Source organism: Hemitrygon akajei, chromosome 2 (assembly GCF_048418815.1).
Source record: "Hemitrygon akajei chromosome 2, sHemAka1.3, whole genome shotgun sequence".
Taxonomy (NCBI): Eukaryota; Metazoa; Chordata; class Chondrichthyes; order Myliobatiformes; family Dasyatidae; genus Hemitrygon; species Hemitrygon akajei.
The window spans coordinates 33159762-33174195 of record NC_133125.1 but is presented as its reverse complement, the minus strand read 5'-3'; the positions used below and the strand labels follow the sequence as shown (position 1 = coordinate 33174195).

The 14434-nt window shown below is 38.8% G+C and overlaps 1 protein-coding gene across 1 annotated transcript in view; it reads right to left on the bottom strand.

Moving 5' to 3' along the window:
* tmc1 (transmembrane channel-like 1) overlaps positions 1 to 14036 on the bottom strand; it is a 37329-nt gene extending 23293 nt beyond the window's left edge. Inside the window, exons 1-6 of the mRNA XM_073063763.1 lie at positions 13912 to 14036; positions 8066 to 8156; positions 6373 to 6454; positions 4504 to 4610; positions 2810 to 2908; positions 2150 to 2292 (exon numbers count right to left, since the gene is read on the bottom strand). Coding sequence (XP_072919864.1) covers positions 2150 to 2292; positions 2810 to 2908; positions 4504 to 4610; positions 6373 to 6454; positions 8066 to 8156; positions 13912 to 14009 — 620 coding nt within the window. The 5' untranslated portion in view covers positions 14010 to 14036. The remainder of the gene's footprint in view (positions 1 to 2149; positions 2293 to 2809; positions 2909 to 4503; positions 4611 to 6372; positions 6455 to 8065; positions 8157 to 13911) is intronic.
* Positions 14037 to 14434: the final 398 nt, after the last annotated feature.

The following is a 14434-nucleotide window of genomic DNA, read 5'->3' as shown; positions in this document are numbered from 1 at the left end:
GTTCAAACTCTTCATCGTTATCTTGGCATAAATGGTGACATTCTGCTATTTAATGAATAAGCTTTAATTTTGTTGATAGCAGATGTTACAAGGGTCATGCTTGAAAACAGTCACAGGCTGAGGTTTTTTGGTTGTGAGATTTTGATGATGGATTACACAATAGATCGCAAACAGACTTGGAATTTCTTTTCTCCTACTTGCCGTTAGACTAGCACGGCGACCTGTTATATATAGTGTCCCATCTGTTGCACAAGAAATCATGTTCCTATTCAAAATACCTTATTCTTAACATACATTTTGAGCTCATCGTAGATTGATTCTCCATTGATATTTGTTTTTAACTTTTTTACAAAAAAGAATCTCTTCATAAACTTTTCTATTTTTGATAAACCATACATATGCCATTCACAATGTCTCATTGTCTCATACAGTTGACTCATCCAGTTGTATCCCAAATTCTGTTTTTTGTAGCTCTGTGCATAGTTGATACTCGATGCCTTCACTCCTTTCGTTAATACGATGAGCTACAGAGGTATTACGCAGAGGAATTGATTTTAAAACACTGATATCCATTTTGAGAAAAGTGGTGAGCACTTATGATAGAGCAGGCATCATTAATCTTTCACCAACTGTAAGAGATTTTCCACACTTTGCTCTCATTTTGGAAATGTTATAAGAAGCAATGAGACCACTATTAAGGTCATTTTTAGCTCTCTCAGCAAATGACTCAAGTTTGCAATGTTTTTCAACTGCTTCTTTCATCTTCTGGAACTGAGTAATACCATATGTAGCCTTTTTAGAGTGTCTTTTATTGAAGTGTTCCTGCAACCTTGATGGTTTTATGGCTTCATTAGACAGTACAGTATTACAAATAATTACATGGAGTGACACAGATCTGACAGAAATAGAATAAAACCATACTACAGGTACGTAACCCTGTATTGATGCACTTTCTGTAGTTTCTGTTTCTTAGCAGGATTAGAATTCAAGGCTTCACTGCCTTCAGACTCAGAGATCACACTATATGTATTTATCCATCATTAGCGGGGCTAAATAAAAATTAAAAATTAGCACAAACTGGGAATATCTTTTGTATGTTAACGAGGCAGCGAGTTGACATGGTTGGGCAGATCTCATGTCTCAAGCTAGGGTGCCACTTACTGGCCCCATCCCCAACAATCTATTTCCCCTAATGCCCCTGTAGAACACTTAGGAATCACTGACTTAGCGTGATTAATTTAGCACCATGATTTTATTGTATTGTACTCCATATAGGTGTGTGGCTGGTTTTTGAGTAAATCCAGTGTCCTGGTGCCTTTGTAACCAGAAGATGAATTGATGGCAATGGGATTAGTTTTGTCACAGCTAATACATCTGCTGATTTTATTAATATAATTTCAAAAATGGAAGGCATGTTCATATCAATTTCAGTTTCAATTGTCAGCTTTATATAGCTTGGTCTGACCATAGCCCATTAAATACCAATCAAAAACTCCAGTATTATCATCGCAGATGAAGCTACCATTGAAGAAATAAAACAGCCCATTTTATTTATTATTTTCCTATGGCTTTTTTTAATCTCCTGTTTCCCATTAATTCATGGTGTTCTGCATTTTAATTGCAACATTTAAGAGAAGTTTGAATAAGTACATGATAGGAAATGTATGGGGAGCTGGGGTTCAGGTGTTTATCGATGGGGTTAGACAGAATAACAGTTTAGCACGGACTAGATGGGCCAAAGAGCCTGTTTCTGCACTGTAGTATTCTTTGACACTATACTTTTTGGCTGATTTGTGACTTGGTTCTAATACTAGATACAACCATAATGCTTAAAGGCTATGTGTCTCATTCAGGTATATAGATGACACTGTATATTTTATAAACAGTATTGCACTTACCCCAATATAGAGCAAATACCATTTTCATCCATGTTATCAGTTGAACTGCCATCACCTCAGTAATTATAAGTAAACTATTTTATTGTTGTAATGGTTCATTTGAAAACCACTTTGATCCAATTATGTAGTTAAATAAATTTCAGTTCAAAGACAAAAATATTCAAAAAACATAAAGTTTGACCTTACTCAATGGATGACTTGTTTGGACTCATTTTCCAAGAAAATATTCTATTCCTGATGATGGAACTTACGTTCTAATCACCACCATGAAGCTGTATCCTATTATGCCAATTCCCACCAGGAAGTAACTCAAAGGAAGCCTGAACTTCAGCCATCCAATTGACCGCTGATGATTATAATAACCATAGAAGAGGACAGAATATTGTGCATAGCCCTGGCAAAAAGAAAAAAAAATAAAACTGTATTTTCAAACTGTGTTCTTCACAACAAATTAAAAACTCTGCAATTTAGTACATTCATATTTCCCTTCAATGAAGAAGCTATTGGCCCCATTGAGTCTATGCCAATGCTCAGAACAACTTCACCAACCCATTCATATGCTTATCCTTTGCTACCTATTCTCTCTTACACCTTAATTAACTCCTCTCACACCACCAATTTCTACCACTCACCTTCTCACAAAGGGTAGCCTACAATGGCAGATTCCCCTATTGAACTGCGCGGGTGAGAATGTGAGATGAAACCAGAGCACCCAGAGATATCCACATGGTTACAGGGAAAATGTGCAATGTCAACACAGAGAGTGCCAGTGGTGAGGATCAACTCCATATCATTGGAACGGTGAGGCAGAAGTGTTGTCTATGCCATCTGCATATATATAACTATGAACTGAAAATATTCTGATGCGATATGTCTTTTCAACAAGGTTCATTCCCCAAAAAAGATCTTACCCCAAAATCCCACAAAGTGGCAAAATTCATGGCTGAGTCCTGTTCACTCTTTGGAACTGTTTTTCTAGGCATACTACCATATGGCTTTCCCATCAGAGCCTAAAATCAAATATGAAATATTGCAATTATTACTGAGAATCATTTAACCAGTCCAATCTCAAACTTTAATCAAGTTAAAAATATCTAAGTCAAAAAAATAAATTTCAAACCTCGTTGGTCCATTGCAATGCTAAATCAAAATAACTAACAACAGAAATTAAATATTTCTGCCTACCTGCTTGTTACTCATGGACAATATTTGAGTTTGAAGCTTTTCTGGTTTGAGACCTCGGTAATAATTTCCAACACTTACAATTTTGTTTGACATTATTCCCAATTTCTAACTGTAATTTATGCAGAAGTCTGGTGAAAATCCAAGCTACTGTATATTAATAGGGTTTCTCTTATCTTATTACAGTCCTTCAGATATGATGGGTAAGATTCTGGCCACTGGCCTTAAATGAGTTTCTTTACGTTTTCTCCAAAGGGCAGCAGCAGGAAGGGTTTAACCCCACTCCTTGTGCATGATATTCTTGTCACCAGACTAACAATCCTGCCCAGACTGAGCAGGAATGTGAACAAGTCCAGCTTTCTAATAAAGCTGTTAACATGAATACATAAGCAGCAGGAGACAGTGATACCCTGTAATTTAGTCTAAATGTCATATCAGCAAGCTATAAACAAATTACCCACCCACCCTGACCCCCTCGATTTTAACCGAGCGATATGAACAGTACAGTATAGACCTAATTTGGTACCTAATTTGGTGAAGTAAGTTTAACTTCAGGATCTTAGAAAAATAGTCGAGGCAGACTCCCAGCTGAACTCAACAGCAAAAGTGTGATGGCTACCAGCAGCTGGACAGGTGGCCAAAATGGAACTACAAGGCTGGTCCTTGCCTGTTACCGAAATGGTTCAGTAACGTTCCAGGATGTAACAGTCTATTGCCATTTGATTACTATCATGGGCAAATTTCCTGGAGTTCCATCCTCAACGCCAATTTTAAAGAGTTCAACAATTCATATAAACTAAAACAACTAATTGTTTTGTCAGCTTCATATACTCTTCAAGAAGGTGCATTTTTTTTAAAAAAGTGACTTGATAAAAAAAATTACATTCCAGAATGCAGATATGTAAAACAGGAGAGGAAGTCACAGTCTTGTTCCTACTCATCATCAAAGAATTATTTGTTCCAGGCATTACACAATTATTTGTTCCAGGCAGATAACCTTATCTGGTTAGATAAGGAATGGTACAGTTGATTGAGACAGTTTCAATTCAAACGTCAAAATTGTCATTGTTAAACACCACTGGTGACTTGGTACTTGGGTATCTCAGCAATAAGATACATGAATCTGAGCACCAATTGCTACAGTAGATATGTAATGCAATGATCTACAGTCCTTTTGAATGAATTTTCCTTCAACAATGAAGGAAACAATATAGCCACTACTGGGATTCTCCTGTCTTTCAAACTACTTGTTTGAGAGCTTGCCTGGTAGCAAAAATGCAACACATTGATAAACTAGTCAGATAACAAGAAATTTTTATTGTCTCAATGTCTGTGAAATCCTATTTGTTTTGTTGAAGAAATTCAGTTAGCAATTAATTAGAGGCTTTTTAAAAATGCAGCTTTAACCAGTAATTGCATTTACCTCGGGGATCATGACCAAACCAAACGTTAATCCAAAAAGAACCATATTGATCCCGTACATCCATCTTAAGAATATGAAATATGAAGCAACAGAAGAACCAAAGTGACCTGGTAAAGCCAAAAAAAGGTGGTTACTACAAGCTACACACGGTGATATTCTTGTGCCAATATACCTATCAAGCAATTATAGAAATGACAAAAAAACGGGAGCAGTATTATAGTCAGTGAAGTAGGAAACATTCATTTGAAACTAGGAAACCAGGAGTGATATTTTGGGGCAGTATGAAGGCCGTTAAGAAAAATGCCAGAACTTGCCCTGATCAGCCACTATCTCAAAGGATATCGTTTCAGAACAGCATAGGTAAAGCACAACTCTCCAATCTGCACTTACTGCACAAGCATTTTCTCAATGACTTCCCTGACTTGCGAATGTGAGAACAATATGTATTCACATTAATTTTGTCGCTAAGTGCTCACACAGCATCATTCACACTTGTTCACAATCCAGCTAGGCCTTGGAATTGCAGACAGTGCTGGATAAGATCTTAGACCTATTGTTTCTGTACACTACACTTCCGAGAAAAAAAATAGATCAGATTATGAAAGTGAGAGCAAGCATTTTGAGCTCCTATCATATGATTAGATTGTAAAAACAATCCCCTCTTGGGCAGGTTGATAATAGTATTCAATCCTGGGATATACCGTATATCTTCAGATTCCAAATCAGCCTGAATCTATGCAGTGGTAGAATGGAATATTTTAGTTCATTTTAATCTACTTACAGGTAGCACAATAGTTATAGGGTCGTTTTACCTTCCAACAGATGCATGAGTATAGAATGAATGGAAAATGTAACAACTGCCTAAATTTCTAAGCCAGATGTTTGCACTTCTGAGAATCGTCAGCCAGATTCTTTTCAACTGCCTGTTTGAAACACGAGCAAAGTGAGAGAAGTGTAGGTGTGATAGTGTAGAGAGGGTGTCTCTTCTTTCTACCTAAAGGAAAGCTTTCAACTTACCTTGAGCACCTCTTCATCTTCCCATTAGTTACTGATCTACTTCTGTCTGGTGGGAAAGTCAGTTTGGTTTCCTCCTATGTCAAGTGATGATCTTTGGGGCTGTATTTTAGATGCTTTTTTTTGCCAAAAGCTGTATTGTCTACCTTCCTAAATGCTGACAAGTTCATAACTCTCTCTATTCATAATTGCTGTTGAAAATATCTTGTATAATCTGTTACACACATAGGATGTATTGGCTTCTGTTGCCTCAATAGTGCAAAATTCATAAGTAAAGCAGTTGTCAAAACCAAACAGGTATCAAGCCTGACACCGATTGTTGACAGACAATGAATTCAGGGGACAGGGTAAAAATCCAGAGTAAGTGAGCTCAGATCTTATTCATTTGCATCAGACTTTGACAAAAAATTCTAGGCAAGAAATGCTGAGCACTTAATTCTACATTTGCCAACAAGACCACTCTCCAACAGAATTTTTTTTATTATTCTTTTTTATAAAGAAGTGAAGACACAACTCATTCAAACAGAAAGAAATCAACTTTGTGAATATAAATTTATTTTTAAGGTGTTTAACTTCCAAAATTACCCTTGATCAAAAGTAGCACATTTCAAATGCTTTTAATGCACTGAATATCAGAGCCATTTCCCATTCTACACTGCTTCCAAAATTTATCTCTAACCTGCTGCTTTCATAAACCCTTCTTAGTGTCGATGAACCAGAATTAATTTCTAGACATTTATATTGAAATGTTAACTGTCTTATAAATACCAGGCAACATGCCAAAATATTTCATACTTGGAAAGTAACCTAGAGTATTTTGTAAGAGACTTAACAATCACTGTTTTCTCCACTTACTTTCAATCTCTTTTATTTTCATTTCCCATGGAATGCAAGCAGTTTTGAAGTTCTCAAAGTCACGCTGAAACTTCATCCATTTCTGAAAGTTGATATTTGAATCATAGTCAGTTTCTCATCACAGATACCTGAGAAAAACACTTTCATCATCTCATCAACCTACTGCTCACTAAGTCAGATAGAAGAATGATACCCTGTTTCTAGAGGTGTTTTATTCCCGAATTAGCTATTACCAAAAAAAAACTTTTCCCCTTACCCTGTCTGAGACTGAGATTGAGACTGAGTCCATCAATTGAGCAGGACTTCTTTGCGCAGAAGACCATGTGACTTCAAATCAATCACTAATGGAAGGCAAGGAATGGCCTAAAAGCCCAATGGATAAAGGAGACAGTGAATCCTATCGGGTAGCTCCTCAAGCAGACCACTTCGTCACCAGAACTTCCAAAAGAGCATTGAGACCTTGCTTATTGCAAGCAGTGTGATTCTGGTCATGGAAGGGGCCCTCCCTATCAGATCCTTAAGGCGCAGTTGAAATTTCAACACTTCGTGTTGCCCCATTGCTGGCTGTATTAGAGATCAGAGCATTCTCCAGTTCCGTCCAGAAGACATGTTTGCCAAGAAGATCTGGAAAGAGATGCAGTGGTTTTTGGCAAGGTTCACCCTACATAGTTGTATGACTCTGCGCTCTACATATTCCCAAGAGTTCACACTGAGATAAAATCCAGCCGCACCTACAAGGTTATCAGTTTGGTGAAAAATGCTCTGATCTGAATGAAATTTGTCAGCCTTCCAGTGCACGGGGCTGTACACAAATGAATACTGCAAACTGGTACATTTCAGAGGCACATGATGTTGAGCTGAGGGAGCATAATGAAGCCTGCTACAGCTGCTTCAAAGGAGCACAACTTAGGACCGTGGCTCATAGCCAACTGAGGAACTAGAACTCATGCGGAAAAAAAAATAACATTATGCTAATGTGAATCTTTGCAATCTCTGCACTGAGAATGGAGACATTTGAATGTACTGTTTTTATATTTGAAAAGTTATGAATAAAATTCAGTTGTGGGTAAAAATGGTAGGCTGGTTCATGTGGAGATAAGGGAAGAAAACCTTTTCAACCAGAGATTGTTTGGAGTCTGGAAGTCATTACCTAGGGATTTGGTTGAGGCAAACAACCTCGTCACATCTGTCAAGCCCTTGGTGTGTATGTGAAGACCCTGACCTGTAACTCTATGAACCTGGTGTTGGAAAATGGGAGTAGTCAACCAGCATACACATAATGCACCAAATGGCCTCATTATATGTCATGAATTTTCTGGGCTCTGTTGCTCTGCTTCCCACAAAGTAGCAGTGCAAGTGTACCTGAGCTACACGAAGGACAGCATTTCACAAGAAGGTGATCTATCTCCTTCTCAAGGACAGCTAGAGAATATGAATGCTGGCCTTGCCTTTAACTTACTTGTGGATTTTGATTTTTTTATGTATGTTTGTTTAAGGTAAGGTAAGAGAAAACTGTTTGCAACAGCAAATCTTGAATGTTCAATGATATATTGAAGGGCATTCTGCATAGGCTCATTATGACAAGGAAATTCAGCAAATTTCAACCAACAAAGACGAAGTGGCTTTAAAGAAACAATAGATCAATTGATCAAAGAATATAGTTGTATCTCTCTCCCAATCTTGGGTCACTTACTTTGGTCATCATTACTTTATAGGCATAAAACCTTTTGCCTTTTCCTTTCCCAAGAGCACCTTCAAATTTCTCCACAAATTCCTGTGCTTCTCTGAAAATTGGACAAACATATTTTGATAAAGTAATAGTTGAAACAAATGGAAAAACAGATCTGTAAATTTAGATTCATCATGTTGTATGATTAATTTCACCATTATCATTAAAGAACACATCAGTATAAAAATTACATCTTTCAACAGATCAGAAAGATTATTATTTTAGTGATGTCTATCAGATGGCCAGATGTCTTTTCATTTATATCGTAACTGCTCAGCCAGGACAGTAGAGATGCCAGGCAGGATAGTAGAAAGCTCCTCTTGCAGGATGTGGGAAGGTAGGGAGACCTGATGACTACAACTGTGAGAAGTCCATCCAGCTGCATCTTCCAACAATCCATGTTCAGGAGCTGGAGCTGGAACTCAATGAACTCCAGATCATTTGAGAGGCTGAGGGGGGTGATAGATCAGACGAAAAGAAAGGTAGTACAGTAAAGATGAAGGAAAAAAGAAACTGGGTGATAGTCAGGAAAGGGAAAGAGGTTAAGGACCTAGTGCAGAGTACCCCTGTGGCCTTCCCCCTCAACAGCAGGTATATGAGGGGGGTTGACTTAACACAGGAAAAACGCATTGACTGGGTCTCTGGCACTGAGTCTGTCTCTGTGACTCAGAAGGAAATGGGGTTGAAGAGGCATGCTGTGGTATCAGGGGATTTGTTAGTTAGAAGAACGGAGAGGAAGTTCAGTGGACAAGAACAAGATTCCCAGATGATATGTTGCCTCCTGGGTGCCAGGGTCCAGGGTATCTCAGATCAAGTCCTCAGCATTCTTCAGAGCGAGGGTGAACATCCAAAAGTCATGGTCCATGTAGGTACCAATTACGTGGGTAGGATGACTGACAAGGGAGTTCACGGAGTTAGGTGCTAAGTTAAAGGGCAGGACCTCCAGGGTTGTGATCTCGGAATTGCTACCTGTGCAACATGCTAGTGAGGCTAGAACTGGGAAGAATATACAGTTTAATATGTGGCTAAGGAGTTAATGTAGAAGGTAGGACATGAGATTTTTGGATCATTGCGCTATCCTCCAGGGAAGGTGGGACCTGCACAGAAGAGATGGTTTGCACCTGGCCTGGAGGGAGACTAATATTCTAGTGGGAAGAGTTGTTAATGCTGCATGGTAGGGTTTAAACTAAAGTTGCAGGGGGATGGGAACCAGAATGCCAGAACAGTTAGTGAAGAGGTTATAGAGGCAAAAATCGGTAAAACCTCAAAGTTAGGAATCAAAACATTGAGCATGGTATGACTAGTGTCCTGAGCTGTGTGTATTTCAATGCAAGAAGTATTGCAGGAAACGTGGATGATAGTGCTGAAGATGAGGCAGCTAGCTTACACACAGAGGCAAGGTGTTGTGAAGAGAGGTTGTTGACAAGGCAAAACTGAAGTCAACAGGATGAGTTGCAACATAAAAGGCAAACAAAGTCGTAGAGTGAATACAGGACTGAAGATGTTATAATTGAATGTGCGCAGTATGTGGAATAAGGTAAATGAACAAGCACCACAGTTGCAGATTGGCAGGTACGATGCTGTAGGCATCACTGATACATTGCTGAAAGAAGATTATAGCTGGGAACTTGATGCCCATAAATGCACATTGTATCGAAAGGACTGGTAGGAAGGCAAAGGGTTTGGTGCTGCTCGTTTGGTAAAGAAATGAGATCAAATCATTAGGAAGAGGTGACATCTGGTCAGAAGTTGTTGATTCATTATGTATAGAGCTAAGAAACTGAAAGGGTAAAAACACCCTGATGGAAGTTATATACAGACCCCCAAACAATAGTAAGGATGTGATCTACAATTTACAAGGGGAGATTGGAAATGCATGTCAAAAGGGCAATGTTACAATAGTCATGGGGGATTTCAATATGCAGGTAGATTGGAAAATCAGGTTAGTGCTGGATTTCAAGAGGGGGAGTTTCTAGAGTGCCTGTGAGATGGCTTTTTAGAGCAGCCAATGGTTGAGCCCACTAAGAGGAAGTAGAGAGGCTACAGAAAAACTTAGACAGATTAGGAGAATGGGTGAAGAAATGGCAGATGGAATACAGTGTCAGGAAGTGTATGTCATGTACTTTGGTAGAAGAAATGAAAGTGTAGACTATTTTCTAAATGGAGAGAAAATACAAAAAACGGAGGCGCAAATGGTCCTGGGAGCTCTTGTGTGGGATTCCCTAAAGGTTAATTTGCAAGTTAAGTTTGAGGTGCAGAAGACAAATGTGATGTTAGCATTTCAAAAGGGCCAGAATGTAAAAGCAAGGGTGCAAAGTAAGACTTTATAAAGCATTGCTGAGGCCTCATCTGGAGTATTGGGAAAAGATTTTGGCCCCTTATTTTGGAAAGGGTGTGTTGAAACTGGAGAGGGTTCAAAGGAGGTTCATGAAAATTATTCCAGGATTGAATGGTTTGGCATATGAAGACATTTGATGGCTCTGGGCCTGTATTCACTAGAATTCAGAAGAATGAGGGATGACCTCATTAAAACCTATCAATAGTGTAAGGCCTCGATAGAGCGGATATAGAGAGGATTTTCCAACAGTGGGAGAGTCTAAGGCTACGTCCACACTAGACCAGATAATTTTGAAAACGCCGGTTTCACATAAAAACAATAGGCATCCACACCAAGCATTTTTGAAAATACCTCTGTCCACATTAAAACAGGTATTTGGGCATATCTCCTCCTACTGGGCATGCGCAGGACACATCTACAGAAAACAAGCAACATGTTTGGTGTCGAATCTCGCCATGAAAATGCACATTTGTGCAGTTACAGGCTAGAAAAACTTAAAACGAAATTGCCAAACAACGGACAGCTGCTTGTTCTCACGCAGGAGGACTTAAAACTAAAAAAAAACAAATACTGGAGCATATGGAGGCAACTGACAAGGAGTTCACGGACAGTATGACCCGGCTGATGACGAACATTGAAAAACTGACTAACTCTGTTCCATTAATAAAGCACCTTGTTAAATGTATAAAACGTGTCTGCATCAGTGTTATCTTGTATTTCCATACAATGTTACATTAGGCTGTTACACATCTATTGTCAAAGTACTTGCATAAATAGGTAAAACACCTTCATACAAGCAAGGACAAAAATCAGGGCAAAGTGAGTATACTTATTTATTCAGTAAGTTATGGGTCAAAGTATTTGGTGAGTACATTTCTAACTCTTCTGGTTTCAGTCTCGTTGCCGTCTGTTCTGAAATTGTTCGGTTGTGTGGGGGGTTGCGTTCAGGAAAACAATGAAATGCCGCCATCTATTCCGGCACATCATGACAGCATTTTTAGAAATCTCCGGTTACCCCGTCCACATTACTCCTGCTCAAGCGGCATCTTCAAATTTAAACACTCTGGAGGGTGTTTTAGAAAAGCTCCGTTTTTAGGAGAGAAAAACGCCATTTCAGTGTGGACAGAGGGTCAAAACGAAGAGAGAAAGCTTCGGTTACAAATTTATCCGGTCTAGTGTGGACGTAGCCTAAGACCAGAGGACACAGCCTCAGAATAAAGGGTCATCCTTTTAGAATAGAAATGAGGAGGAACTTATCTTGCCAGAGAGTGGTGAAACTGTGGAATTCTTTGCCGTAGGCAGCTGTGGAGGCCAAGTCTTTATGTATTTTTAAGGCAGAGGTTGATACATTCTTGATTGGTCAGGGCATGAAGGGATATGGGGAGAAGGCAGGAGATTGGGGCTTAGAGGAAATTTGGATCAGCCATAATGAAATGGCAGAGCAGAATCGATGGGCCAAATGGTCCAATTCTGCTCCTTTCTCTTATGGTCTTATTATAACCACATTGGGCGTTCATAACTTGTAAAACCAGCAATTGGCCAATGTCATAGTATTTGACCATCTTAAAACTTTGAAAAATCATTATTTTATTTAGCAATAATTATTTATTTCAGCTCTGCAATGTAGAAATATTGAGATGTATATTTGCTTTTGACTTTTAATCAGATTTTAAAGGACCTTCAAATGTAGATCTTAATATGCTACACTAAGCAAGTATATAGGGTGAATAACATGTCATGGTGAGTTCATGGTTTCTGTTGCAGGAAAAGGACATATTAGAAATCCTCGGGTCTGGAAACAGTAGTAAAATCTGACCAGTAATTAGACCCTGAGAATGTAAGGAATAGGAACAGATGCCAATGACCTCCAGAACCTTTACTGCTATACACACAACCATGGCTGATTTTCCATCTAAGTCTACTTTCCCTTCCAATGTCTCAGCGACTGTGGAATCCAGTTGTTGACTAAATAAGCAAACTATTGAAAACAGATAACTCAAAAGAGTCACAATGTTTTAAGTGAAGAATTATCTTTTCATCTGAACTAAAATAATCAATGATCATCTTATTCAATCATTAACTTGCAGTGGTCAATGTCTAAGCTTGCACATGAAGAATGACAATGAATGTCAATTGATCAATATGTGAGTTAGCAGCTTCTGGAGAGGAAGGCAGTAAAGCTAACTGCAGAAGCTACACCTATTAATCTTCAAAGCTGATTTCATTTGGAACTCTAATTCTGAGAAGAATCATTCGAAGTTCAGCTCCTATTTAAATTGATCATTACACTCATTACCTTTAATACAGCAAGTAATTGCATCTCAATAAATGGAGCCTCAAGCATGTTATTAAAATCCCTATGTAGTGAATTTAACAGGAAGAGTTTTTTTTATTTTAATGTGCACATTTTGTAGCAATAAGTGTTATAGCAGTTAAAAATAACATGTAATCAAATCATAATCAATGACCTCTCCAGCACATTTGATAGAAAAGAAACCTGTATGTATCAATGGGTATTAAACCTAATGAAACAAAGGGATTTGCCATTGACACATTTTAAAGATTTTTCCAGTTTTTCAACTTAAATATATTGCAATATGAATGTACGGTCAATTAAAAGTTAAATGTCAAGGTTGAGTTAAAACTTATTTGTCCATGCAAACCGATCAGGTGTCTAGCTAAAGGGCTGTTTACCTTTTCAGATCTTATTCAGCTCCATTCATTTCAAATATTATTCATTTTGGCTCTGCGGGCAGCTGAAGATCCTTCTAAAGCAGGCATGTTTATCACAAATCTTCACAAATCAGAATTCCATCAGCCCGACAAGACCCAATCGTAACCTGAACTAATGTGGTTTAAGTACTTTGAGTGTACCTCTCGGCAAGAAGGTGTTGCTGACTCACCCTTCGCCTTATTTATTTCATTCCTGAGATACAGTGCAAAATGGGCCCTTCTGGCCCTTCGAGCCATGCTGCCCACCAACCCAAGCCTAATTATGAAACAATTTACACTGACCGATTAACCTAACAACTGGTACATCTTTAGACGGTGGGAGGAAACCCACACAGTCACAAGGAAAATGTACAAACTGCTTACAGGCAGCAGTGGGAACTGAACCCAGGTTGCTGGTACTGTAAAGTGATGTGCTAACCACTACATATCTGACACTGGCCTAAAGGGAGAAGGGCACTTTCTGGTAGGTAAGCTCCATCTCCCTTCCTCATCACCTTCATATCACCATCCTGACAACACCTCCCTGTCATTCATCTATATCTACCGGGTGGCCAAATATCAGCCAATCTTGACCTGGAATTTAAATAAGGCCTGGGATTCCAGATACACAAGACTGAAACTATCACCAGTCACCCTCCATGCTTTCCTGCCTGCCCACAGTTCACAGTGAATTTGCTATTTATTTCTTATTAAGACTTTATAACACAGCTGTAATCAATTATGAAACAGAAGGATTTACTTCAGTAATTGCAACTTCTGCTTCATAGGTGAGGGCTTATTTCGTAAAGTTGCAATGAGTTTCTTCTTTTCTTCCACTTCATCCTTCAATTTAGCCATATTTTCTTCTGTAATGACTTCATCTTCATCAGATTTTTCTTCAGAGCTAAAATCAAAAGCAAAACATTTAACAACTTATTGTTGTGATGGTGACAACCCTCAAATAGAAAAGAACAAATGATAGAAACATAGAAAACCTACAGCACAATACAGGCCCTTCGGCCCACAAAGCTGTGCCTAACATGTCCATACCTTAGAAATTACCTAGGGTTACCCATAGCCCTCTATTTTTCTGAGCACCATGTATCTGTCCAGGAGTCTCTTAAAAGACCCTATTGTATCTGCCTCCACCACCATCGCCAGCAACCCATTCCATGCACTCACCACTCTCTGTGTAAAAAACTTACCCCTGATATCTCCTCTGTACCTACTTCCAAGCACCTTAAAACTGTGCCCTCTTGTGCTAGCCGTTTTAGCCCTGGGAA